The sequence below is a fragment of the Fusarium poae genome, chromosome 3 (genome assembly GCF_019609905.1).
Source record: "Fusarium poae strain DAOMC 252244 chromosome 3, whole genome shotgun sequence".
Classification (NCBI taxonomy): domain Eukaryota; kingdom Fungi; phylum Ascomycota; class Sordariomycetes; order Hypocreales; family Nectriaceae; genus Fusarium; species Fusarium poae.
The window spans coordinates 5,618,063-5,644,608 of NC_058401.1; the positions used below are offsets into that span (position 1 = coordinate 5,618,063).

At 48.2% G+C, this 26,546-nt stretch overlaps 10 protein-coding genes and 2 non-coding genes across 12 annotated transcripts; 6 read left to right on the forward strand and 6 right to left on the reverse strand.

The window, feature by feature from the left end:
- Positions 1-1,607: 1,607 nt before the first annotated feature.
- FPOAC1_009291 (uncharacterized protein) lies at positions 1,608-2,627 on the forward strand (the record flags this gene model as incomplete). The annotated part of the gene is made up of 4 exons (XM_044853720.1): positions 1,608-1,677; positions 1,760-1,828; positions 1,879-2,206; positions 2,258-2,627. The coding sequence occupies 4 exons, from the start codon at positions 1,608-1,610 to the stop codon at positions 2,625-2,627; spliced, it is 837 nt and encodes a 278-aa protein (XP_044706390.1).
- Positions 2,628-3,782: 1,155 nt separating this feature from the next.
- Positions 3,783-4,403, reverse strand: FPOAC1_009292 (uncharacterized protein; the record flags this gene model as incomplete). The annotated part of the gene is made up of 1 exon (XM_044853721.1): positions 3,783-4,403. The coding sequence occupies one exon, from the start codon at positions 4,401-4,403 to the stop codon at positions 3,783-3,785; it is 621 nt and encodes a 206-aa protein (XP_044706391.1).
- A 2,306-nt stretch (positions 4,404-6,709) lies between these two features.
- On the reverse strand, positions 6,710-7,027 carry FPOAC1_009293 (uncharacterized protein; the record flags this gene model as incomplete). The annotated part of the gene is made up of 2 exons (XM_044853722.1): positions 6,710-6,903; positions 6,952-7,027. 2 exons carry the CDS (start codon positions 7,025-7,027, stop codon positions 6,710-6,712), a joined length of 270 nt encoding a protein of 89 aa, XP_044706392.1.
- Positions 7,028-7,703: 676 nt separating this feature from the next.
- FPOAC1_009294 (uncharacterized protein) lies at positions 7,704-8,791 on the forward strand (the record flags this gene model as incomplete). Its single annotated transcript, XM_044853723.1, has 2 exons — positions 7,704-7,758; positions 7,992-8,791. 2 exons carry the CDS (start codon positions 7,704-7,706, stop codon positions 8,789-8,791), a joined length of 855 nt encoding a protein of 284 aa, XP_044706393.1.
- A 232-nt stretch (positions 8,792-9,023) lies between these two features.
- FPOAC1_009295 (uncharacterized protein) lies at positions 9,024-9,923 on the forward strand (the record flags this gene model as incomplete). Its single annotated transcript, XM_044853724.1, has 3 exons — positions 9,024-9,083; positions 9,134-9,478; positions 9,540-9,923. 3 exons carry the CDS (start codon positions 9,024-9,026, stop codon positions 9,921-9,923), a joined length of 789 nt encoding a protein of 262 aa, XP_044706394.1.
- A 253-nt stretch (positions 9,924-10,176) lies between these two features.
- On the reverse strand, positions 10,177-13,201 carry FPOAC1_009296 (uncharacterized protein; the record flags this gene model as incomplete). The annotated part of the gene is made up of 3 exons (XM_044853725.1): positions 10,177-10,474; positions 10,529-11,493; positions 11,546-13,201. 3 exons carry the CDS (start codon positions 13,199-13,201, stop codon positions 10,177-10,179), a joined length of 2,919 nt encoding a protein of 972 aa, XP_044706395.1.
- A 1,781-nt stretch (positions 13,202-14,982) lies between these two features.
- Positions 14,983-15,067, forward strand: FPOAC1_009297. Its single transcript has one exon. It is a non-coding gene; the product is annotated as a tRNA-Asn (tRNA).
- An 806-nt stretch (positions 15,068-15,873) lies between these two features.
- Positions 15,874-15,957, forward strand: FPOAC1_009298. The gene has a single exon. It is a non-coding gene; the product is annotated as a tRNA-Asn (tRNA).
- Positions 15,958-16,468: 511 nt separating this feature from the next.
- Positions 16,469-18,400, forward strand: CCT7 (T-complex protein 1 subunit eta; the record flags this gene model as incomplete). Its single annotated transcript, XM_044853726.1, has 4 exons — positions 16,469-16,514; positions 16,664-16,830; positions 16,888-17,209; positions 17,265-18,400. 4 exons carry the CDS (start codon positions 16,469-16,471, stop codon positions 18,398-18,400), a joined length of 1,671 nt encoding a protein of 556 aa, XP_044706396.1.
- A 412-nt stretch (positions 18,401-18,812) lies between these two features.
- On the reverse strand, positions 18,813-20,474 carry FPOAC1_009300 (uncharacterized protein; the record flags this gene model as incomplete). Its single annotated transcript, XM_044853727.1, has 1 exon — positions 18,813-20,474. The coding sequence occupies one exon, from the start codon at positions 20,472-20,474 to the stop codon at positions 18,813-18,815; it is 1,662 nt and encodes a 553-aa protein (XP_044706397.1).
- A 1,026-nt stretch (positions 20,475-21,500) lies between these two features.
- On the reverse strand, positions 21,501-23,393 carry FPOAC1_009301 (uncharacterized protein; the record flags this gene model as incomplete). The annotated part of the gene is made up of 3 exons (XM_044853728.1): positions 21,501-22,320; positions 22,373-23,312; positions 23,363-23,393. The coding sequence occupies 3 exons, from the start codon at positions 23,391-23,393 to the stop codon at positions 21,501-21,503; spliced, it is 1,791 nt and encodes a 596-aa protein (XP_044706398.1).
- Positions 23,394-23,709: 316 nt separating this feature from the next.
- Positions 23,710-25,888, reverse strand: FPOAC1_009302 (uncharacterized protein; the record flags this gene model as incomplete). The annotated part of the gene is made up of 3 exons (XM_044853729.1): positions 23,710-24,680; positions 24,728-25,601; positions 25,697-25,888. The coding sequence occupies 3 exons, from the start codon at positions 25,886-25,888 to the stop codon at positions 23,710-23,712; spliced, it is 2,037 nt and encodes a 678-aa protein (XP_044706399.1).
- Positions 25,889-26,546: the final 658 nt, after the last annotated feature.

A 26,546-nucleotide genomic window follows, 5' to 3' on the forward strand; every position in this document is an offset into this window, starting at 1 on the left:
TGGATGGCCATGTAGAGAGAGTATCGATGAATTGTTGTACATGATTTGAACCTATCTGTCCTCGTCGATTGAGAGTCAGGGATAATTGTTTTGCTCCCTACACCGAGAACCTCGTCTATCCCGGAAGAGTGGATGTCGTGAGTTGTCTGGGCTGAGCAAGGGGCACGTAGTGGGCTCGACTCCATTACTCAATAGTCGGGGAGTTTTAAGTCGAGCCACGCGTGCTTGGGGAAACGGGGCAGAGAGGGAAAAGATAAGTCGGCTGGGCAGGGGAGAGGATTGCCGAGGACGCTGGGTATCACCGCGATCTTGAACATCAGTGTCTGAGCTTTGTAAAGACAGAACAGGGCAGGCAGCCAATAATTCGGATCAATTGAGATCCATGCTAAACAGCTCGTAAACAGGAATAGGTGCTACCTATATAAGAGTTTACGATATAGGTGGACACCCAGATCGAGGTAGAATACTACAGAGTAAAGTGCAGACAAGTTCAAACCAGGACATGTATCGGTCGGTACCTAGGAGACGGCGTCGGATTGTCATGACAACTGCATTAAGCTGAGTAGTTCTGTCCTTGGCAAGTCTGGGCACTGACGAGCTGACAGGGTCAGAACCAAATCAAGGTCGCGTTTGGTCGTGCAAGAGCGCTACGTAAGATCGAAGATCCTAGGGTCCAGGGATCAAGCCCTGTAGGTCTTGAACTAGGAAGTTGATTGAATCAGGCGCTGCTGCAGGTCCAATTAGTGTTCTTAACCGCTAACGGTTTAGCCCCGGACTGCTCTTACTTCTCCTTCCCTCTACAGTGCTGGTTAGCGGGTTGCCCGGCTCTCACAGCGGCAAGGGTGACTCCACATCTAAAACGTCACCATCCCCCTGCCAACCAAAAGTAAATAGGTGGTTGGGCACTACACCTCTCCATCACCCACAGAAAAGTCCAGAGGTTGGTTACCATCCCAAGTCTTCCCAGCCATCCAATATTCGCCCAATATTCTGGTATACGAAACTGCGCTACTAACTGACTTGACTGACTTGACTGACTGACCGCTCCTCTCTTTTCCCTCTCCTTTCCCCCAAGGAGCTCTCTTCTAACAAAACCAATAAGTCTTCACCCTCATTAGAAGAAAGTGTGAACTGATCGTCAAGGCTTTCGATTAATCGTCGCCAATCTACTTCATCTCAACTCACCTGATTTTGACTTAACCCCCCTCACAAGATCTCACTATCGCAGGGTTCGACTTTCGCTCGTTGATCTCAACCGTCACCTTTAACCCGCACACATTCCAGCATCGACTGTCTACCGAGACATCGATTCCTACCGTCCGCATTCCATCGCCCATCAGCCTGGCAAGAACTCGCCATTACCAAGACAGATAGACTGATTCAGTGGAGGACGCCTCGCAATTCGACAAGTTCAATAGTTTGAGGATACCTTCTGAACGACTACGCGACCAAAAGGTAGCAGAAAGAGCGAGGAAATCCAACGATCGCAGTTCTGCGCGACTAGCTCGTCACCCCTGACTGGGAGACGGCAGAAGACAATCAAGTTGTGCCTGTTGCGACTTCAATCAACAGAGTATTGAAGGAGGGCAGTGTCAACAACATCCACCATGGCTTCCAAGACGAGTACGAGCAGCAGCTCGTCCTCGCGGAGGCAGAAGGTGCAGGTCGGATGGTATCGTAAGTGAACCTTTTGTGTCGGGACATCTAAACAGATGTCTCACCATACTCCCCAATTATGCGGCTAACGTGTGTCTTCCAGGCTTTGTACCATTCCTCGGCTACCACCATGTGTTGATGATTCTTATCGCCATTACCATTATTCTACTATGTGAGTAATGCGCAGTCTTCGGGGATGAGACATTTACTGACCTAAACCAGCTCTGCTACTTGCTGGCTGTTCATCCTCTTCACCACTCATCCCCGATATTTTCCTGCTCTCGATCTACTACAAGAGTTATGATGCAGTACCCGACACAGCCCAAGTCGACTACAACCTACACTCAGCCATTGAAAACATTGCTGGCGACGCCTCGCTACAGGCCCGTGTCGGTTACTTCGGTATTTGCATCAACCCCGATGGCGGTTCTTGGCTGTGCAGTAACAATGCAACTGCCCTAGCCAAAGAGGTTGATGTTGACCAAGATCCTCTCAACCTCATCTGGCTCGCTGCTCAGTTCAAGGATATGATTGTGTTCCCCTACCTCATGTAAGTTTCTCCGGATGATTCAATTTCGAACACATACTAATTAAGGCTTAGCATCATTGCCATCATCTTCGCTTTTATCTGCCTCCTCCTTCTCGCCACTTTCCCTGGTTGGCACGAGGAAACTGACTCCGAGGGTTCTGACCGCGAGGTCAAGCCTTTCCCATCTCGACCCGTCTCCCAGATCGCTTTGGCTCTGATCTTCATCTCGGCCATTTTCGTTCTCGTCTCTGTACTGTGGCAACATACAGCGTCCGTGGCCGCCTCGGTTATAGCCCAGGATTTCGGAAACGGAGCTGTCAGGAGTGGAGTCGGTACCAGCGCCATGGTGTTGGGTTGGTTCTCATTCGCACTCCTGATCGTTGTCACAATCGGTCTTCTCATTATGATCCTTAGTATAAGCGTGCTCAGTTCGATGGTATAGGAGACCTCGAATTCACCTGGGTCCTCGCGGACTATTGAGGATTGAGTTATCGAATAAATAATGTACATACGTCGACTATATTCTTCGACATGGAGACGGTAAGACTAAAGACGGGTAAGCGGCATCAGCATCGGAGTTCCGGAATTGTTTTTTTTTTGTACCTGAAGATACTGAGGGATCGGTCTTAATCTCTCGGTCATTCAATCTCAAAAAGGGACGGCACATACACGACACCGTCCCGCAACGATTTATCCAATTTACGACACCTCCTTCACAACCTGAACAGATCTCACATGATCGTTTTGATGACCTTTGAAAACAGAGGTTTAATGACTGAGACTTAGCTATGGTTGCCATGAAGTGAGGCGAGGGACGCACATCTTTTTTTGCATATAGACTGCGGTTTGACCAAACATACAACCGATCTCTCGAGATGAGAGATGAAGGGGAAAGCACGCGCCACAAGAGACGATTTTGACGGCCACGACACAAGGACGTGGTACGAGATACGGGATATATGTCTTTAACGCGCGAGGAGGAACAGGAAATGTTTATTGACATGTATTATCAAGACAGTTTAATGTCGCTTTTTGAAATTGAGGATTTGGATCTGATTTGAACCCTTTTGCACTCCGGCTTGCTCTTGTTTGTTCTTCCCTTCTTGATTGAACATGTTTGGAGAAAGTTGAGATAATTTATACATCTCTGGGAGGTAGTCTATGGGTTGATAAAGACTCAGTCAGAGAAAAGGACATTATTTAGTATTGACAGAATGCTTTTTCATGCTTGAGGCTCAACAATAAAGAACCCCACGACACACATCTCAACATTTCCATCGACTCGATCAAGCGACATTCTCTATGCGACTGACTTGGTAGTTAAATCCCAACTCTCATGGCGTCATTCAATCTTGCCCATCTCTGATATGTTCCATAAGAGTAAATAAAACAAATTCGCTGACCCCGGGAGCCATGTATCATTACAGGTTCGTCCTTACCAGATTCAAGCACAAATGAATATGATAGGACCCTAAGAGTAGTGAGATACGGATACTAGTCTTCTCTCATCTTTGTATGCACTTATTCATAAACGATGAGGTCAAATTCTGACTCTGAACAAGTGTGTTTGAGGCTCTGCTGAGTCTACATATTATTACTAGTGCCGCTTTTGTTCTTGCTGGTGTAACGATGAGCCTAGCTCGCTGAGAGTACGCCCATGCCTACTGGAACCAAGGCGCATAGTTTGACGACGTAGATTGGGCTTTGCATGTTGCCTCTCCTCCGCAGGAAGCTCAACAGGTGTTACGTTAACCTGCACAGCCATTGTCTGATCGCTCGACTGGTTATGGTGGAGTGGTGAATCAGCTATTGGGACCATATGATATGGATAAGTATCCAGCTCAGCAATCGGCTGGGTAAGTTGGGGGTTGTTGTCGTAGAAATACGGCGATGCTACAGAGATGGTTGTGGAGGACGATTTTGTCCATACAAACTGACCAGGGTAATGATTAGAGCAGCTTTGACAATGTTGGCCCGGTGCCTGTGTGGTATAAGAGAGCACGGATAGAGCGGGCGGACGGCGGTGGAGGGGGGTTGAGATATTTGATGATAGAGATGATGATTCGTATGAGTTTAGACTGGCTTGACTCAAGTCAGAGGCACTGTCTTTTGGGTTGTATGGAAGGCGCGGATTTGGCTCGCTATAAACAGACTGATTTCGTGTGGGATCATAGACTGATGCTTGAGATGGAGTTGAAACTGTCGCTGGTCGCTTCATGCCTTCCCTCTGAGAAACTGATGATGGCGTTAGGCTGTTTTTAAAGTTAAGCAGATCTCCAAGAAGCAAAGAAAGCCCTGCTAAATCTTTAGTGTTATACTTAGAACTTGTAGTTAGTGATCTTGATAGAGTAGCACTTGTTATATTAACTGGAAGAACTTCTGGCAAAGAGTCACAGGCGTGTTCTATATGTAATATCTAAGAGCTTGATTTGTATTATAAAGATGCAGAAACTTGGAGTAATGGCATTTTAGAGTTAGTAAGTAATTCTATATTTGCATTAAGAATTATAATAATTAGTTATTTCTCTAAAGGGACTATTAAGTTTGATTCAGCACTATAGTCAGGTATACCTGTAGAAGAAAAGTTAAACTTACTTATTATATTACCCAGAAGATCTCCCAGTAAAGCAATATTATTAAATACTGTAGCTTCTTCTAATACACCCCTCTTCTCCTTAGGCTCTTCTGGTTCAGAAATAGGAGCCATAAGAGCAATCTACCTTAAAAAGTTTAACTTAGCCAGCACTGCTGCATAGTGCCAACTAACGATGGGTTCTTGACTCCTGAACTTAGAAGACTTGACAAGAATCTATGCCATACGCTTAGAAAAGGTTATTCTAGAACCTCTATTGTTCTCCAGACGACATCTCTTGACAATCTCGTAGACTTCTTGGAGTCCGTTCTATGCAGATTCTATAATTATGTGAACACGCTGAAGAACCTTTGGGCGACGCTTAAGGAGGGGAAGGTAGTCATTTCTGATCCTAATGAGATACTGGAGATCTGAATCATATGTTCGAATGAGCTCTAGACTGCATTGGATGTTATTGGGGACTTGATCGTGGTCCAGGATCCAGGCTAGAAAATAATAGCTTGCTTTAAGAGGGTTAGCTAGTTTCAGCTTCTTCTGCATACACGGATGGTCATATTCACACCTTGTGTTATTGGCGCTTCCTGTTGACATCTCTACATTGTCAACGTACACTACAGGGAGGCAATAACACGCCTAGACTGCACTCACTGGATCGAATAGTCGGCAAAACCAAAAGAAGTTCAGTGGCTTAACGATAACTTCTCGTAATTCAAAATTGGGTAATTTATTTTGGCTAGGTGTGTTATATACTACAATAAGTGTAAAGAAAACATATGTATATTGGCAAACTAGCTACTAACAAAACGATAGACAACCTGACGATCCAATTTCTGATAGGTTCGCAACCATTCTCCTAAACCAGAGAGCTGAATTTTGGACACTCAAGTTGCAGCATTTATAGAGCTTGTTGGCTCCTAGATAGGCATTATCTCTGCTGCAGCAACCTCCTTAGGTGATCTATACCTAGTTCCATCATTATAGCTGATTTTCTCTAATCCAGGACATACCATAATCCTGTGGGTTTTATCCATAGGGGTGTCCTTGGTATTAAAAATAAACCCCCAGTTGCCTAGCTGTAATAGAAGCATATAGCCTAATCTGGTGTACTTAAGGATAATGGATTATAGATAGTTTATTTGGTCCTATTGGCTAGCAGAGTCTTATATAATGAATAGTTATAAGAAGGAGTTTAATTCATTTGCCAAAGAGTATGCCTTAGTAGAAGCCTCTTCTGTTAAAAGTGGAAGTAATGTCCTCTCTCCAGGGTTAGGATAAAGAAGTAGAGTAGATAGATTTTGCCACCACTGGGAATGTGCAAGGGAAATTACTATAGGACAGTATTAGCGGCTTTGCTCATCAGGCTCCAAGATTAAGGGGAAAATTTATCTTATCTAGGCTATCTAAGTTTTCAGATGTATTATTTTCCTATGCCATTGCCGCTACTGTCGTTAGAAGTATAGACAAGTTACCCCTAGAATTAAAATTGAGGCTCCGAAAGATAATATGCGAGAGAACATGTCTTAGCCTAACTCAAGAGGTCTTTAGGGCGAGGCATACAGCGGCAACAAACTCTGCTTACAGCCCTAATAGCTCCAGTAAGTAGCCAATATGAACCAGGCATTGAGCCACTTTGGCTAAACTCGCCAGGACTTGGGGCTCATGATAGTATGTCTCAACATGTTGGTAAACGAGCTCTGACAAAGAGGATAATTCTGCTTGGATTTCCTTGTCAGGGGTTGCATTGAGTAGGAATTGTCTAAGTTAAGCATCGTGTTCTGACGATACTATGTTAACTTGCGGTCCATTCTTTGATTCAGCATGCCGCTCTTCTAATACAACAAATCCTGGGGAGGAAGCTATGTTCTTTCGTCGACGTCAAAAGAATATAAGGGCCGCCACAAGGCCTATAGCAAGACCTGCAATAATGCAGGCTATATAGTAACCCCGGCAATGGCACCGTCTGAAAGTCCTTTTGATGATGTAACCGGTGTTTCTATTGCAGTTGTTCCCGTTGTTGTGGTTGCAGAAGCTTCTGATATATCCGTTGGCTCCTTGCTTGATGTGGCGCCAGTCGATACACCGTTGCTAGTTGTTGCATTTGCTGAGGTGTCCAGTAAAGAACTACCTAGACCTGGAATAAGTACATTTGTCGACAAGAAGATTGGATCCTTACTATCAACACCTGGCATTGGTTCAGCTGTTACTGCCAGGTTGGGGACAATTATCGGAGTCCCATCTAAGAAAGCCATGGTCGCGATTGTTGATATGACTTCTCCGTTGTCCTCTACCAATGTCACCGCGCCAGCCGTATATACCGTTTCAGTATGAAAAGGTAAGTTTTCGGACGTGGCAAACTGTGGTAGAAACGGTATCAGAAAGTCTACTACTGTACAAGCAAAGCAAACCCGTAGTATCAATAGGGATAGGGATAGAGTCGGAGATGGCAGAGACACGAAGTTGAGAGAATCGACGACTGTGGTGATAAGCCGTTATGGCATATATAGAAACGAAGAAGCGCGGCCGGATAGGTGCCTTTTATCTTTTGAAAATCTTTCAGTTCAACCCTGGGCTTATTGTATAGCTTGCCATCGGCTGGCCAGGCCGTCATTTCTCTATACTGCAAATCAGCTGCATACCTCTTGTCAAGCCACTAAGCACGATTGAGCAGAAATATGCATGTTTTATTATCACGCTGGGGTAGCAGCCAGGAGTCCACAGCCCGATCTACTGCATGACCCGTGCACCCTCGAGGGTACAGCCAACGAACCAGTATCTTTAGGATCAGGCTCGGTTGAACAAGACGAGCAGCAAGCCCGAGGCATGGAGCTGTTCAAACCCTGTCGGTCTCCCAAGATTGAAAGTGAGTTCCCAGCCATTAAACTCTTCCTCTTTCCTGTAAGACAATCAAGTACAGCGTGAAGCAACATGGAAGACCACCCAGATCTCGTTGTCTCTGTCGGTCTAGGCACAACTTTCACAGGTAAGTGTTAGGCAGAGAATGATGCCTAGACTCTGTTTGTGTTTGCTGTAGGCAAGCTGCCGGTGATATAGGCAGCTGCCTAGCTTAGAGAAGTTTCTAGAAGGTCAGCTATAGCTATAAAGCCTAGCTGACTTCTCTACCTGAATAGAATCCAAATGCTGTTTTCTTTTATCTATCTATTTATGTGTAAGCATGTATCGAGAGTCGCCAAGAACATCGACTCAAATTCCTAGGTGTGGCCTGGATGAGACATGGAATTCATATACAAATTGTCAACGACTGGCCCGGTAGCGACGACAGAGGCGATCGAAAAGTCCCCACGGCCACCGTATACAACGCCGACGGAAGCATATCATCGTGGGGATTCATGTGTGCTGACGATGACCATGATCCAAGCAAAACTCGCCGCGAGTTCTTCAAGATCTTCTTGGACCCAGACACACTTGAGGCAGCACAACAACAGGGCCTGACAAATGTTCCTCGAAGCACTGGCGAGGCTCGCCAATTCGTGACTGATTACTTGAAACTGATATATGCGCACGTTAAAGACAGTATAGAGATCCGTATGGGCATAGGTGGTTGGGGAACATTGTCCGTACTGTTTCTATTCAGCGCTCCAACGACTTGGACTAGTATGGCCGTTGTTAACGCATTCAAAGGCGCCATACACGATGCTGGTTTCGGAACTGAAGGATCCAGGCATTCAGCATTAGTTGACCTCACAGAATCTGAGGCTGCAGCCGTCGCGACTCTAAAGACAGGAGCCGTGAACCTCCGTGCCAACAGCATTTTTCTAACCGTCGACGCAGGTGGAGGTACCACTGATCTAGCTCTGATGCGAGTCCAGTCGACTGATTTCAATTTCCCACAGCTGTCGCAAGTTACTGCTGTCAGCGGTCTTGGTGTTGGCTCGACCCTCATAGACCGCGCATTTGCTAGGCTTGTCTCGCAAGAATGGCTACGAATCCCGACTTCAGATTGCCTACCGATTCTGCGGCGCGCATGGCCCGGAGTCCGGGATTCAAGAGTGTGAAACACAAGTTTGGAGAAAAGGTGTATATGCAGCCGGTGTACAAGATTGTAATGGAAGGAGTTGGGTTTGATGTGAGCCACGAGGGGCTTGGAGTTCAAGAAGGGCGTATGCTATTCACAAAGTCAGTTATCTATCCCTTCCAAGCCCTTTGTTGTCAATGGTTTCCTGAGCGTGACTATTTCGCAACAGACGAGATATCCAAGCGTTATTCGATGTCCACGTTGAAGCAATCATGGAGAGGATCAAACAGCGACTTCAATGGCTGAAGAATCAAGGCCACTGTGAACAAGTAGTCAGTTTGTCTTCGGTTTTCAATGCTCTCAATGCTAATATTCGAATCAGGGTTATGTTATTTTGTCAGGTGGGCTTGGGAGTTCGGCATACGTACGCGAGGCACTCCAAGAACACTTGACAAAACTACAACACCCCAACGCTCGAAACATCATCGTTATACCGTCACAAGATCCACAGCTTGTTGTCGCTCGCGGGGTTCTTGAGAATAAACGTCAGAGGATGGAATCGGGTAATAAGTCTGTTCTGAGCTCATGGATCGCTCGAGCAAGTTACGGCGTCGTCGTACAGCAGATTTATATGCCTGCACAGCACTTTGACGAAGACATTCGGCAACATCCATGGAATCCAGATGTGAAGTGGGCAACCAACCAGATTCAGTGGTTAATAAAAAAGGTATGGTGTCCTATTTGACGGCCTGCTTTTCAAAAGGTGACATGTGTTGACCAAATCTCAGGGAGATACTGTGAATCCTGACACCCCAATCAATAAGCTCTTCGAGATGAGACTGAAAGACGGAGACACAACACGAGCTTGGGACGCAGAAATCGTGGTATCAAACAATGAACCACAATGGCTCCCTCGAAGTCTTAAACAGGCTGGTGCGATGAAACTCTGCTCTGTGAAGAGCAATCTCGCTGGTATTGAGCAACACCAACTTGTTCTCAAAGAGAAACGAAGAACTTGTTTTCGGCGTGGTCATAAGTTCTACATTTGTAGATTTGATATCCGAGTTATCGTGGCACCGGTCGATCTGAGGTTTGAGTTGTGGGTCAACAAGACAAAGTTCTCGGGAAATCACCAGCCAGTCTCAGTCCAATGGGATGCGGCTGAGGCGTAAAGATATTCAGGGGCGCTGAGAAAGCCCAGGCTGCATTTAAAACGCATATATATCGATATATCCTAACGTGATCCGCACTGTGGAATCGCATGTTATCTTGAACCTCTCCAAAACGCCGTTGCATGCCGTCGCTCTGACTTTGACTTCCCTTATAATTTCATACCACCAGCCTTCCCTTTCCATCTTTTTCAGGAGCCCCTCGCCCTTTAAACATTGTGTGTTACGTTTGATAATGAATTAACGAGGCCAGCGCTCATATAGACCTCTTGAATGGATGCGCTTCGGTATTCAGAACCCATTCGTCGAGACTGATGACGTTAGGTGCTGAAAAGAGTAGGTAATAGTACTTGAGTGTTTCGGCGATCCAGAAGCTCTCCATTTCGTCCTTGAGGCCATTCTGCGTCGTATCTGTAACATCTTCAATAGCGCTATTCGCAAACTCGGTACGGGTCGCGGCGATTGTGGCCTCAAACATTTTCCAGCCCTTGTCCATCCAGGTAGTATCGCCAGTAATACGATACATGTACCAGACAGACTCAACAGCTTCAGGTCTGTGAAGGCCTGTGTCAGTGTGTAAAATCAAGCATTGTGTTTCATCAACTTACCGAAGCAGGTAGTTCCGATTCTGGATATCAGTATAACCTGGGGGTAATCGTTCCTTCTCAATCCTAGATTTGACGTATTCTTCATGTGTTTGTGGTCTCTCTGGAGGCACGTCGTTTGGAGAAACGACTTGTGCGCCATGTACCCTAGCATCAAAGCTGTCTGGAATGGCAGGTTTGGTTTCAGACGTCTTCCCCGCTGCATCTTGAGCAGGATTGGCTTTCTCGGCCTCAATCTTACTTATACCAGCCTTTTCCTCTTCAGCCTTGTTCAAACCGATCTTCTGTTTAAGAGAATCAGGAAGAGTCGAGCCGAATTCCGAACTGTCCTCCTCCATGCTCTTGTCCAATTCGGGCATCGGTATACCAGCCCGCCTGACCACCTTAGGGGCTTGAGCCGGCGGGTTGATTCCAGCTTCAGCTTGGGCAACCGGAGGCTGAGAGTTGGGAACTGCTGCAGCAGGAGGGGAAGCAGGGGCAACAGCACTGCCTTCGGCAAGCTTCTTGAGTGCCTCGCCTTCCGACCACTTGCTAAACTCACTGTCGCGCCACTCGCTGTTGGGATCGAGATCCTCGTACCAGCTCTCCTCGCTGAAGGGACATTTTTCCAGGGCAGGGCAGGCTACCAGATGAGCGTACTCGGGCATGAGACCGGTTGCAGTTGACTGATATGCCCATACACAGCCATCAGTGAGCTTCTTAGCCTTATCAATATCGCCGTCACGGCCAAAGATCTTGCCACCTAGCCCATACATGCCTCCAATGAAACATGTCAGATGGGTCATTTCATAGTTCTTTGTCCACTCCGAGTCTCCCCTGCTTGAAGTGGTTAATTTTCCAGTGAAGAACACATCCCAGCCCTCGTCCTTAATCATAGGTCTGTAAAGTAGCCATTCATTGATGGCATCAATGGTGTTTTCATACAAGGCACGGTACTTGGGTTCGAGGCCGTTCAAAAGTAAATATTGCTGGGGGTTGTTAAAAATTGTTATTGTGTGAAATCAGATGAGAATGCCATACCTTGGGGAAATATTCGTATGCTGAATCCTGAGCCCCTCCCATGTGATAGTGGCCGACGTTTGGGCTGCTAGCAACAAGGCCTTGAGGTTTGCAATCCCAGTCAGCTGTAGCCCCGTTCGCGGTCAGGGGCGGTGCCGGCTGGCTTGCGGGCGGAGGCGCCGACTGATCGGCCGCAGGTAAACCACGACGGCGAAGCTTGTCTTGCCAACGACTATCACCTTGAGGAACTTGTGGAGGGGAGCCTGCATCTTCACCTTGCTTTGTAGGGTCAAACCCTTGAGGCTCCTTAGTCATATCGGCAGCGTCGACTTGCTTCTGAGCTTCTTGACTAAGACTTCCTGCCTGGGTGTCGACGGTTCTGTTACACCCAGAGGCATTAATGCGTTCCGGGAACAGTCCTGGAATTTGTGTCCCAGCAGCCTGCATATCTACCAAAGCATCGGTGATACGATCAATAGCATCATAGTATTTGGCGGTGCCCGTCAACTGAGCAAGTCGAGTGAACTCCAGAGACAAAGTAGCAAGTTCGGCAACTCCAACAGTGCCAGCACGATGGGGTTGTGACGCATAGGGCTCGCGCCATCGATAGTACAATAATGGCATGCGGTTAGGCGTGTCAAAGATGCCCATAAGAATCTCGGCGAGTTCAACAGCCTTGTCAAGCAGAATCTTGTACTGTCCGTTAGCTCCACCGCTTACATCGTAAGCCCCGATTAGACCACCCAAATAGCGGATCGTAGTCTCAAAGACGGGAATGTCATTACGGTCGGTGTAGGTGAAATCGATTTTTGCAACAGCCTTAGCAGCTTCATCAAATTCGTCTTTCATGCCAGCAATCCACAGGGTATCGAGCGAGTCAACAAGGGTCGCACCCCACCCACAAAAGCTGTCGCGATACTTCATGGAAGCAGGAGAGAGCTCGTCATGCATAAAAGCAGACTTGCGATAACCAGACCAAGCACGTACAATTTCGGACTTGACACGTTTCAACCGTTCCAGGCGAGTGGCGCTTGTCTGAACATCTTCAGCCTGGAAGTCAAATTGAATCCTGTAGACATTGGGGGCGGTGCCAGTCGGGATCGGTCTGATGGACTCGGGAGGAATGGGGAAATGCTCCTTGGGCTTGGTCCAGTGGATATTGGAACCATCGACGTTAACTTGGGGAATATCAGGGTTATCGGCTTGCTTAGGGGGGTCCTTGAACTGAATAGAAGGAATCTGCGGCGGAGCTTGCTCTACAGGTGGATTTGTGTCGTCCGTCTTTTCTCCCGGCACTCCTCCCTTGGTATCATCCCCAGTTTGAATAGGTTTCTCAACGGTTGGCTTATCTTCCACCGGTGTATCGATCTTCTCGTGTACATCGTCGGGAACCTTCCCTGGCAATTTTGTTTCGCCCTGAGATACGACCGGTTTAGGTTTATTGGCCGAGTTGGAATCCTTTTCGGAATCAGGGAGCTGGACTGGCGGCGGTACGACGGGCGGTTCAAAAGCTTCTTTAGAGCCCTGTACTGGCTCAGAGACTGACTGGTCTGGCTTCTTTACGGTATCGAAGTGGGGTGAGTGTGGCCATGAATCTTGCGTGAAGCGATACAGCAGAAAAACCATAACCACAGCGACTATGGCGTAAAATCGGCCACGTCTGCGGAGCGGAAGCATTGCGACAAATCGTCGCTCGCCGAGGCGAGACTTTTAAAGTTTGGTCGAAGTCAATTTGGACGGATTGGATCTCGAAAGGGCTATCTGGTCCCAGAAAATGCGCGCGGTTTCGTTTAATTATACGCTTTCGATCGTGGTCGAAGACTCGAGTGTCGTTTATGATATTGCTGAATGCTGCATTCCGTTTGGTATCTGGCCAAGTTAAGATGTTCTTTGATGGGCTTTATACTCTTTACGCCTCATAAGCTCGATAATAGAAACGGTTAAGAGCCGACCAAAAAAAGGGGAAAAGACGAGAAGATGATGGAGAATGCAGAGAAAGATAACGAGTGGTGAAGATCAGGAACAGTGGTTTCAAGTTCTACTTTTGATGGAAGGAGGTTATCGATTGCAGTTAGATACCCTTGGCTTGGCAAATCCAGCCAGGAGTTAACGATTTTAGTGCCAGGCGTTGGTTGGCTGATGAGGTGATTCTCAGGGGCTGCACGGTGTCTAGCGTATGGTCCTTGCTGCTAACTTTAGGTGCAACTTTAGAATGGGAGCTCAAGTATCCGCAATTTTTCCCTGCCAAATTTAATTAGAGTGTCGTAATTACTGGTGTTAGTTACCCTGCAGAAAGACGTTGTAAACCACAGTTTGAGAAGAGAAAAGTAAACTGGCCATCGTGGGAGCGCAAGTATAGATCAAAACAGTAATAGCGTCAAGCATGCAAGACTTGTCTACACGATTTAGCCTCGTGGATAATAGTGATGGACTGAGTTGGGTTGTAGTTTTAGATGATTGGTGATCTCAAAGTGTCGTATTTATGCAGTCCCGTTTGTACTCTGATGCATGGTATCTATCTTTTAGTACCATGCAAGAAACCGGTTAAGTCAAGATTGAATAAATCTGGGCCGTTTTACCGTTTACTACATGTGCTCTTACGGAAAAAGGCTTCACCGGAGCTTGCTATCAGCGCCGATGCCGTGCCGCTTGGGCTCCGTGAAATATGGGTTGACCGGAGGCACAACCTCCGATCTCAAAATCTGACCAAAACTTGGGTCCATGATGCTCGGTCAGGGCTTCAACAACAAAAGCACCTCCCCTGTTTAGTTGGCTAAGCGTCATACTTTTCAAAACGACAATCGATCGGAAGTTCGAGCCTTCCCGGGGGAGTCAGGATCTCATCCTTTTCTTTTGCTCGCTCGACTTTTTGATTCAGTCTCGTCTCCCATAAGAGTTTAGTATCACAACCACAGAAGTATATTATGGAGGTCGTTAGGTAGTATTTAAGGGGCATATACAAATGAGAGCAAATGTAAGTAAAGGGTTGGATCTGGGAACAAGTTACTGCTTGCCAATACTTTTTATCAGTTCTCGGCATGTGCAGGCTGCTGGCTCAGAAATACTAGACTAAGTAATAACACATGCCTCTTATAGAAGAGCCCTGATAGAACTGTATAAGAGGACTGGATCATCTCTAAACATTGTTCTGTCAATAGGACTCAAGAAGACTAGTAAACACGAACTACACAGTTTCATGGTAGGGACTGTTGTATGTAGGGAGAATTTTCTAAGCAATTGGAGGGCGGATTGGGGAAACTGACAACTACTTGAACAATTGGCAAACGTGGCAACTTAGTAATTACTGCGCTTATCAACAATATATCAATGAAATTTCAAGACCAAAGTCCAAATAGTTCACCCTGTCTTTCAGCAATACACCTTTACCCTCGTTACTTCTGACACAAAACAATACCATGGTGACAGATTTTGGGATGGTAATTAGCAAAGGCCATTTATCCCCTGTGGCTTAGTTGGCTAAAGCGTCCGACTGTTATTAGATAGACAATCGGGAGATCGGAAGTTCGAGCCTTCCCGGGGGAGATGATTTCTTCTTTTGCATTCTAGACCTCCAGACCCTGTGAGGGATCACTTTTTGCTCTTATTGAGATATAGACAACAGTGTTAAAGATTTGGATTACCAGTTGTCTCTTTGGGGGTTACTGCTAATGTTTATATCTTTTTGAAACTGCATAAGACTAGGTGCCAAGCCTTTTGTAGATCTCGCAGGCTACGAGGAACTCGCAACAGGCGTTGAAAATATCGTGACCCCTCACGTTCAAGAAATGTCCTTTGTGCTGAAGAACATTGACGGTTAGAAGCCGTTGGTAAACTCTCGTGTTAGCCTAATGAAATTTAGAATGCGGGGTTAACCAGGATTGAGTTTCAGTAAACACTTTATGCCACCTCTCTTTTGAGTCGAAGTTTCCACTAAACTGATGAAGCTTGCAAGCAATATGCCATAAAGCTTTGATGGCCTAATTCCAATGATTCTATCTATTGTATTTCTGGTATCTATCTGGCTGCAAATTCAGTCGCCTGTTTAACTTCGTGTAACTATGCCTTACTGCTGCTCGGTTTACACTTGTATAGTTTTACCATTACAGACCTAATAGGTAGAGGGGAACTGTTAGGACACTGGGTGTTGTAACTTTCAGCAACCTCATAGGAAACTTTGACCGGCTCGGGCAGTTTCTGCCATTTGCGCTTCGAACGGTATAAGCCAACGTGCCTAGCACTTGATTGGAGTCGCTATCTGGGTCAGAAACTTGTCGTTAGAGCCACGTCGCCGACAACTCAGCATTGGGATAGACTTCATCGTCAGGCCTGCCGATCATCCAATAAGCTTCTCCCCTGTGGCTTAGTTGGCTAAAGCGTCCGACTGTTATTAATTGACAATCGGGAGATCGGAAGTTCGAGCCTTCCCGGGGGAGTTTCGTTTTCGCAAACGAGTTCTTTTTGTCTTGTGTGGATATCTTTTTGCTGCCTTGGACTGAATGGGTGGATTATGACCCAGAGCACTACACTACTGGCGTACACTATCGCTTGACAACGCTTACAAAACGCCTAGGTAAGGTAGGTACATGTTAATAGATATATATCAATAGTAGATATCATGATTATAACCAGTAAAGAGTTACAAGTTATAACTAACAAGGAGTTAGTTGTTGAATAAAAAGTTGTATTATGATTGGCTCAAACTAGACCCTTGATACCTAGGTACCTAGAGGATAGTTATGGCCCGTGCATGACTGGGGCAAGACATGATGAGAAAGATTGGAAGGAAGGCTGCCACATTTTTTTGGATAGAAGCTTCGATTCATCACAGCTCCTCCTCCCACTTCGAACCCCCACCAACCGGCCCGCGGAGCACTCGAGACTGTACATAATTTTCGACACGACTACAACCTTCAATAATCATATCCGGGTCGTTTCATCTTCAAAATGTCATTCGGTGGCCAAACGCCAACGATTATCGTCCTCAAGGAAGGTCCGTTTTACCCCACCGCCGCTCGCTTCACCCCTCGAAATCTAAGGGGGCCGGCTACCTTCAAAATCGACAATACAAGCAATACGCAAATAGCAAATAGCAAAATGAATATGGTTGGGATAGGTCGCTGACGATAGAGCTTGTTACAGGAACCGATACCTCTCAAGGAAAGGGACAAATCATCTCCAACATCAATGCCTGTCTCGCTGTTCAGGCTACTATCAAGTCCACTCTGGGTCCCTACGGCGGTGACCTTTTGATGGTTGATGAGAATGGCCGCCAAACTATTACCAACGATGGTGCTACCGTCATGAAGGTTCGAAGCGCCTAAGAGAACCTACCCCCTACTATTCCATTACTAATTAAATAAAAGCTTCTCGATATTGTCCACCCCGCCGCCAGAATTCTCGTCGATATCGCCCGATCGCAAGACGCCGAAGTCGGTGATGGAACAACATCAGTCGTTGTGCTCGCCGGCGAGATTCTCAAGGAGGTTAAAGAGCACGTCGAGCAAGGCGTAAGCTCTCAGATCATCATCAAGGGTCTGCGAAGGGCGTCTCAAATGGCAGTCAACAAGATCAAGGAAATTGCCATCAGCACGAATGAGGCTAACCAGCGTGATACTCTCATCAAGCTGGCTGGCACTGCCATGACCAGCAAGCTCATCAAGCGAAACACTACTTTCTTCACCAAGAGTATGCCAGACAAATCCTGAGTTCGTATTTGACCATCCCAGCTAACTAATCGCAGTGGTTGTTGATGCTGTTTTGTCGCTCGATCAAGACGACCTGAACGAGAAGCTTATCGGCATGAAGAAGATTCCTGGTGGTTCCCTAACCGATTCTCTCTTTGTCAACGGTGTCGCCTTTAAGAAGACCTTCTCTTACGCTGGTTTCGAGCAACAACCAAAGTCTTTCGACAACCCCAAGATCGTGTGCCTAAACGTCGAGCTCGAGCTCAAGGCCGAGAAGGACAACGCCGAGGTCCGTGTTGAGCAGGTCTCCGAGTACCAGGCCATCGTCGACGCGGAGTGGCAAATTATCTACAAGAAGCTTGATGCTATTCACAAGACTGGTGCCAAGGTCGTTCTCAGCAAGCTGCCCATTGGTGACTTGGCCACCCAGTTCTTTGCCGACCGAGATATCTTCTGTGCTGGACGTGTTGCTGCTGAGGATATGGAGCGTGTCGTCCAGGCTACCGGTGCTGTCGTTCAGTCAACATGCTCCGATATCCTGCACGAGCATTTGGGTACTTGCGGCAAGTTTGAGGAGCGCCAGATTGGTGGTGAGCGATTCAACTTCTTCGAGGACTGCCCTGAAGCCAAGACCTGCACCCTCGTCCTACGCGGAGGTGCTGAGCAGTTCATTGCCGAGGTTGAGCGATCTCTGCACGATGCCATTATGATTGTTAAGAGAGCCATCCGAAACCAGCTTATCGTTGGTGGTGGTGGTGCTGTTGAGATGGAGATTTCAGCATACCTTCACCAGTTCGCTGACAAGAACATCCCCCACAAACAACAAGCCATCATCAAGTCCTTCGCCAAGGCCCTTGAGATCATTCCCCGCCAGCTTTGCGACAACGCTGGCTTCGATGCTACCGATATCCTGAACAAGCTCCGTGTCGAGCACCGTAAGGGCCAGACATGGGCCGGTGTTGACTTCCAGAATGAAGGTGTTACTGACATGATGGAGCGATTCGTTTGGGAGCCCGCTCTTGTTAAGGTTAACGCTCTGCAGGCAGCGACCGAGGCTAGCTGCCTTATTCTCGGAGTCGATGAGACAATCCGCAACGAGGAGAGTGCTAAGCCCCAAGCCCCTGGTCAGCTGCCTCCTGGTGCTGCTCAGCGTGCTCTGCGGGGCCGTGGACGTGGCATGCCCCGGAGGTAAAGGCATAAAATGTAATGAGAGATGGAGAATACGATCAAGAGTAAAAAGGGGAAATTTGCTTGTCCTGGAAACATAGACTTTTGAGGAGAAAACAGGAACGGCGGTGTCGTGGCTTAGGAGCCGCAGGATCTGTATGATACCTAGACTTATCTGACCTCTAAAACTTGATGATGACCTCTTATCTCCCATATTCAGAACATCAGACAGCCTCGAGGCGACACAAATGCGAAGATTACCTGAATCTTTGTGTGTTAAAACTCCACGACAGCAAAGGGCTACATCTACATTTGATCGTGACATTGATATACTTAACGCCAAACTTATGCTCATAAGTTAGAAGAAACAAATGTCCAACTCGCACGCTCTATGCTTCAGTCCAACAAAAACTGCAACAAATGACTAGCATCAAGAATTACCCCCCTGGCTCTCCAAACCCAACATCATACAAGCTCCTTTCTTTGTGCACCAACCCCTGATTCTCCGTCTCTCCAACACCGATGCCGCTCATATTAACAGTTCCATCCATAACATTGTCATCATCTTGGTGATCTATCAACATCTCCAAATCCTGGTCCACGACATCTTGTCCTACGTCCTCAGTCGCGTTGAGTAATGCTTGGAAATCAGCAGGCGAGTGGTATTGATCGAAGGGACCGAGGTCGTGTGGTGAAGATTGGTTGATGATTTGCGGGTCGATGGGTTGATAAACAGAGTGATCATGTGGGTGGTGGCCGGATGGGGGATCTTGAAGCATAGGATTTTGCGAGTGAAGTGGATGCTGTAAGGTGCTGTTTTGAAGGGTGTGAGAATGTGGAATTAGAGAAATATCAGCTGGGTTAGCATAAGGATTAGGCAGGTGGTCGTGATCTGGGCGTTGTTGCGATAGTGTCGATATTATGCTGTGATCTTGCAGTGATAGCATTTGTGTCGTAGACGGGCTCGTCGTTTCTACTTGATGTTCATTCGAATCTCCCCTTGCTACCCCTGATTTCTTCCCACCGTTGTTGCCTGAAGATGCTGCTTTCCGCGCACCGCCAGGGTTAGGTGTCTTGCCGAGTTCCTTGCACTCCATACAACTGCGAATGACATCGCTGACTGTCTCCTTGATACGGCTCCAATGGTACTTCTCTGCAATAGTAGCGGTTGTCTTATTGATACCACCGTGCTGCTGGGCATGCACTTGGCGAGCAATGTCGAATTGGCGAGTTGGGTCAGATATCACCTCTTTGTCCTTGAGCATGAGCTTGTCGCCGTCGAGAAGCTTATAGTGTGTCGCTGCGCTCCGGAGCCTGCTTTTCTCGGCGCGGTCAGCGCCGTTCGGGTACTCGCCGTACTTGAGGTAGAACTTGATTTTGTCAAAACGCTCTTCACTCACGAGTTCCTCGCTTTCGCGCGGTGACAGATCCCGGCCATAAATGATGGCATCAATCAGTTGGCCGGGGTAGCTGCGAAGATTTCCACAACCCTTGACGCGGCCGATGCGCTTGAATCCCAAAGCGTCCCAGATGCGGCACGATGCCACGTTTGTCTCGTACACCAGGTTAAATACACTGTAAGTATATCCCAGACGAGGAGCCCAGTCTAGATAAGCCTCACCCATCAGACGACCAACACCGCGGTTACGGGCGGCATCAGTGACCAAAAAGCCAGCGTTGCATACATGGCTGCTACGGCCGGGGTAGTTGGGCTTGATATAGAAACTTCCCAGGCATTCGCGGGACCAATCTTTGCCTTCAACTATATCCTCAGCACGCTCAACATTACCAAGAAGCATGATGGCGCCAAAATTTTGAAACCAATAGGAACCGAACTTGTCGGCGGCGAAAGGCTCCATCATAGGATACGTATCGCCGCCTTCAATTTCCTTATTGATCTGGTCACATAGATACGCAATCAGTGACTCTGGGACCTGGTGTTTCGAGGCAAACGGGACAATAGTGGCCACTGTCTGGCGATCACGAAGTGTAACCTGCCGAGGGATGATATCGGCCGGAAAGCCGGGGCTACTCGGACCCGGGTACGGAGGTTGACCAGAGACTCGGTAGATAGTGGGGCTTGCCGGATCATCAAGCATGGCCGGCATTTTCTTAGAACAAACCCTTTGTGCGGGGTTAAGCAAAAGATTGAATGGGAAAAAAAGACGGATTTAATTGGAGGAGCAAGCGTTTATGCCTATCAGCGAATCGTTAGCATTCAGATTCTCTTGTCACTTACGAACTATCCTCGCAGTCTGGGTGACGTCGTCTTACACCAAACCAACACCAGCAAGACTGAAAGTGCAGAATGAGGGAGTAGATAACAAGATGCTGCATACCAATTCAAGAGCGAAAGCGAGGTAATTTATTTAAGAGTAGCTCGGCTCAAAAGCTAAACCATTACTGGTGATTCCGTGGTTGTGGGGTGCGCCCTCCAGATACCGATCTCGCACCGAGACCTCCCTGAATCTCTCGGATTCTAGGCGTTTACTGTAGTGGACTAACTTTTGGAGCAACGCGTTCCATGTAATAGTTCCCTGGGATCAGGTACTAATGCGCTGTGGTGGTGACCTGTGTTCTTGGCTGGGAAAGGTTGGCAGGTTGGTTACTGAACCTGTAGCCTGGATTTGCCCCGGCTGTCTGGAGACCTCCACCGAGAACTGGCAGCACCTGCGGGCACCTGTATTTGCTGTATGTGCAGCAGTTAGCCCCAGTAAATACGGCAGTATCAAGTGCTCCGCAATGCAGGCCGGCGTAGTGCAGTCCAGTGTAGTGTTAGGCCTGTTTTGCTGTGGAATTCGTCGTGACTGTGCTGAAATGTTCTTTGATGATGAGGGGAAATGCGCAGGGTAGAACAGAACTGGGACTGGGGCTTGTCCAGGTCTAAGGCGCACCCCAAATTTACATGAAGGCGGGGCAGGCATTAGGAGCTGGAGAAAAGGAAGCAACAGTCAAAGTACCTAATGATTAAAAATGGGGCGATCATTTATCCGGAGACAACGCCGCAATCGGCCCAAGTACAAGCAAATGCATAGTATGTTATATTGTCATATCAGCTTACATCGCTCCCTTAATCTATTTCTCCCGTGGGCTATTATACAGCTTCAATATTGTACACAGCTTTTCTATTGCTTGCCGCTTTTGATGTGGGCCTCAATAGCCTCCGCTGCATCCTTCAATCCCGATAATTGTTCCTCAATGCTTGTCAACCTCGAGTTGCTTGTTGATTCAACAGGTTGAGTCTCGATCTGACTTTCGACCTGAGCTTCGGCCTGGGCCTCGACAACTACATGGGAGACGATAGGCTCTTCGGGCGCAGCAGGGACTGACTCTACAGGCTTAGTAGCGGATTGCGCCTCGGCCTCGATGGCCTCAGCTACAGCCTGAAGGCTTGATAACTGCTCTTCAATGCTCGCCAACCTTGAGTCAGGTGATGACTCGGCAGTCTGAGTCTCAACTTGGGCTTCGACGACCACCTCGGAGATAACAGGCTGCTCAGAGGAAGCTGGAGCAGGATTGGTAGCAGAGTGTGCCTCGGCCTCAATACCCTCGGCGGCGGCCTTGAGAACTGATAGCTCCTCCTCAATTATGGCTAACCTGGAGCCTGACGTCGAGCCAGCAGCAGTAGGCTTATCTTCTACCGAGGCGGTCTCTGCCATCACTTTAATCAGGTCGGTTTCGGTGACCTCGGGCTCCTCTCCGTAAAACTGTTCCCGTAGAATCTTCTGCTCTTCCTCATTGAAACCCTCCAGGTTGTGCTGCATTTGACCCATAACGTTCTTGCGTTCAGCAATAGCCACCTTCCTCTCACGGTTCATGTGTTGGACAATATCAGTGGGGTTTTGCCAAGTAGACTTGTCTTTCTTAGCATCTGCCATTCGTCGTTGATAACCACGTTGACCAGCTCGGCCTAGAACACCACCAACGACAGCCATAGCTCGTAGACTACGCATAAGTCAGTATATATAAAAGTTACGGGGTTTCCAGTGATTCTTACCTGTCGTCATTGGCAGGAATGGTGTAAGTTACCCATGATGGGTCAGCGTTGGTGTCAATGACACCAATGGTGGGAATACTCTTGAGACCGCACTCGTACAAAAGAGTGTAGTTCTCAAGAGGGTTCAGGCAAACAACCAGATCGGGCATCAATGGTCGAGCCGAACCTCTGTAGTTCTCAAACCCAGGAAGCTCCACGTCTTTGTGGTCCACAACCTTTGTACCAGCCATCTTCAAGATGACATCTCGGTTGGTGATGCCACCAGGAGTCCATTTGGTGAACAAGTGACAAGCACCAGCCATCTCGGCAGCCTGAGTAACAATCTCCATTTGGCCCTTGCGGTTTCCAACAAACAGAATCAGACCAGCCTTGTAAGCAACCTCCTCTACCACACGAGCCGCACGTCGAAGATGTGCCGCAGTTGTCTCGAGAGAGATCATGTGCACACCCTGACGTACACCATAAATGTAGCGAGAGTTAGCAGGGTTCCATAGCGAAGTCTTGTGCCCAATATGCGTTTGAGAAGCCAGCAACAGCTCCAGAGTGACATCCTCAGGTCCTGGTGGGTTGTTGACAAGCTCGGTGGGGATATATCGTTTCACAAGTTTCGAACCAAGACTTCGTGTGTTGGCCTGAATACGCTGCCATTCCCTGTACTGCTGAGCAGGCGTCGCCGGAGTCGCAGAGTTCGAGTTCTTGTTGGGTGTTGTCCATGCTGAAACCCTATGCTCGTGCGCAGAGTTGGTCCTGAGGGATATAATGCCGTCCTGTACAATTCGCTGCTTCTTTCGTGCCGCTGAAACAATCTTAGGAGGAGTGGAAGTGGCCTGAGAAGTCGTCCACTCCTTCGCCTCGGATGCAGCCTCAGTCTTGGGGGTGACCTGGGTGGACATTCGCCTGAGGATGGATCTGGAGATGGGAGACGCCATTGTGTGGCGGCCTGGCTCTGTCAGCAACATATTCCTAATGGTAGCACCTCAATTGACTCACAATGCCGCACGGGGGCGTTCCTCAGGATCATGGCGACGACTTGCGGATTGCTCGACTGTCGTGACGGTCGTTCGACGGTAGCCAAAATTTGGCTATGGCGGATAGTCCCGGATGCACAGATGTTCCGGCCCGACTAACATCAATCTTACGATTCAGCTTAAACTATCATTTCACAACAATGCAGGCAGCAAGTCGATGGAAATTTTTTAACAAAGAAAATTCAATTAATCCTGCAAAGGGTAAGGGTAGTTTCTACTATAAAGCACTTCTTTCTCTTTCTGTGTATCTACAACTAAACAGCGCCTCGTCTTCATCATGTCGTTATGAGGAGAAAGTCAATGGTAACTTTACCGGCTGGTAAGCCTTGCAATGGTAAAGACACCTACGATAGCAACCGCCAATGTTACAATCGCGCCAGGGAGTATCAGTTCATTGGGCACACCGGCGATAATTTGCTCCTCATGTGCATGTGCATGTGTATGCGTCGCACGGCTCTTACGTCTCCGTGCGGGATGCTCATCCTCAGAATCATCGTCGTCCTCTTCCTCCTCCTCCTCGGGCCACCACTTACGGCGCTCACGGAGACCAGCCCCGGTGGAAACGGAGGGTGTAGTAGGATGTCTTGGGTCGGCTGCAGAGACGGGAGGCTTCTCGGGATCGTGCACGAAGAGATCAACCTTGTCGTGATGCGCTTGGCGAGCAAGGATGACAGCCTCGAGCAAATCATGATCGGCGGTGATTGAGATGGAATCTCCCTCATCGTCCAAGAAGCTCAGGGCAAAACCAGCACCGACAATCTTTCCGTCTTCCACATGAGGCACTCCACCAATGTTGTCTGCCTCAGCACCAAGTTTAGAGGCGATGGCTTCAACAAAGGCTTCGATGCCGTCTGTAGCGACGATCTTCATACGGTGTACTCGACCGGAGGGAGCTTTGAACTTGAAGGGGAAGGGGAGTTCTTCAGGGAGTTGATGCTCAAGAACATCAGGGAGAATGGAGCGGGGAGGCGATTCCATGCCAACATGAGAGGCCGAATCGCCTGGGGCGACAGTGTCGTTGAGACGGTCACGGACCATATCGGGGGATGTAAGACGAGAACCAAGGTTGGTGTGTTGAGCTTGGCTGCCCTCTCCTGACATCATGGACTCGGTCTCGGCGTCGAGGGAAAGCCAGAACTTGTTCCAGGCAGGACCTTCGTCGTTGTTGTTGGACATGGCGTTGATCTGGTCGAGAGTGGCATATGTGAGTTTGAGAACATCAACCATACCAACGATCTCGCCGCCATCATTCATAACAGGCAGGTTAAGGTAGTGGCCATCTTGGAAGTTGTTAGCGGCGTCTCATGGAATAATTCGGGTATCTTACCATGCATCTTGCGAAGGGCGGCCTGGAGGGTCATGTCCATGGGCGCAAAGTCGGGGTGAGGGGTCATGACACGCACGACACTGCAGTTGGCGGGGTCTAGGCCAGGGGCAATGACTCGAAGAACGACATCCTTGCTGGTGAAAATACCCGTAATAGCACCTTGATCCTGAACCAGGACAGCAGTTGTGCGGTTCTCCTTCATGAGCTGAGCAGCCTCTTTAACCGAGGTTCGCACACTAACGGTGGTGGGGGGAACACCGTTGAGCACAGTTTCCAAAGTAGGTCCGGACATCTTGCTGCGCAGAGCTTCGACGTACTGGATGATCTGCTGAGGCTGTGTAGAGCCCAACTCAGACTGAACACCCTCAAGAGCATCGTAGAGCTTTCGAGAAGAAGAGTAGGCACGCTCGAGCTTTTCCATGGCATCGTAAAAACACTTGGTAATATCTAGCACACCAGAAATATCCTGGTTCTCGTCCATAACTGGTAAGTGGCGGAAACCCTTTCGAACCATGAGATCCAAGGCATCGGTGGCGCTGGTGTCGGTTCGAGCGCAAAGAGGGTTCTTGGTCATGATTTCGGCGATAGTGACAGCGGAGGCCTTGGCTCCAGCTCCTACAACACGGAACGCAAGATCCTTGGCGGTGAAAATACCAGCAATTCGGTCGTCATCGTCGGTAACTAGGACACAATCCTCTCGCTTTGCTGCCATCAACTGGGCTGCCTCAGAAACAGTAGTGCCAGGCTTGATCTGGAGGGCCTGGCTGGGCTTCAGAGCAAGGACAGTGCCGGGGGGAGCTTTGCGAGAGTGGCGAGCTCGACTTGTGAGGTGCTTCTTCTTGGAGAGGTCATTTTCGAGCTTCTTTCGGATAGCCTGTGCCAAAGGTTAGCAACCTTGATACGCAATTCGAAGCTTCTCGAGATATATATCGCATCCAAGATAGCGGGGAGAGGTATATCATGACGAACCTCATCACGTTTGCTCTGCTTCTGGCGACTCGCGCTGAAAGTAGATCCAGTCTCGGTAGGCGGTGTGGGCTCAAGGACAGGACGAGGAATATTAGAACTACCGCCGCCGCCGCTGGGACTGTTGGCAAACGGAACTGCACCACGGCCCTTGTTGGGCGTGCTTCTGTGAGTGTTGTGAGAATGTCCTGACATGGCGGCAGATGGAACGAGGACGAGACAAGAGGAGTCGGTCCGGTTTATCGTCGCAGCCCAAAGGACTATTGCTATTCTGTTTCGCTGTAGGCAAAAGAGGGTCGGCGTCAGGAAGATGCAATAAAAGGTGAGTTTCTGCCCTGGTAGGAGAGAACCTTGGAAAATCGAGGATCAGCCAATCGCAGTGGGCGAGATATTCTGCGGCTGGAGGAAATCGGGTGACAGTGTTTAAGGTGAGTGACTCTTTGAGCTCCAAGGATGGTTGGTACGTCCTCTTGGCCCCCTGGACTTTCAAGGTTGTTGTGGTAACTCTTTTAGTGGGTTTTGACTCTGTAGTGGATGTGGACCAATCACATGTCGTTGGAAACCGTTTCACCGCTTGATCAGACAACTTTTACAGAGCGCACTCTCCCCTCAAAGACCAACACGAACTCTCGAATTTGATATAACATTCTTTTCAGGGATCTAAACTACTATATGATATGCATCCCCATCCCATTCATGACCCGCATAATATCGTATCTTGCTTATAGTTCATCGGGAGGATCCATCGTAACCCGAACTGTCTGCACATCATGGGCCCGTGCTATTATGCATACATCCCTCCTCGATTTCTATACCGCCTTCATCCCTACCGGCTATGCCTCCCAGTTGCTTC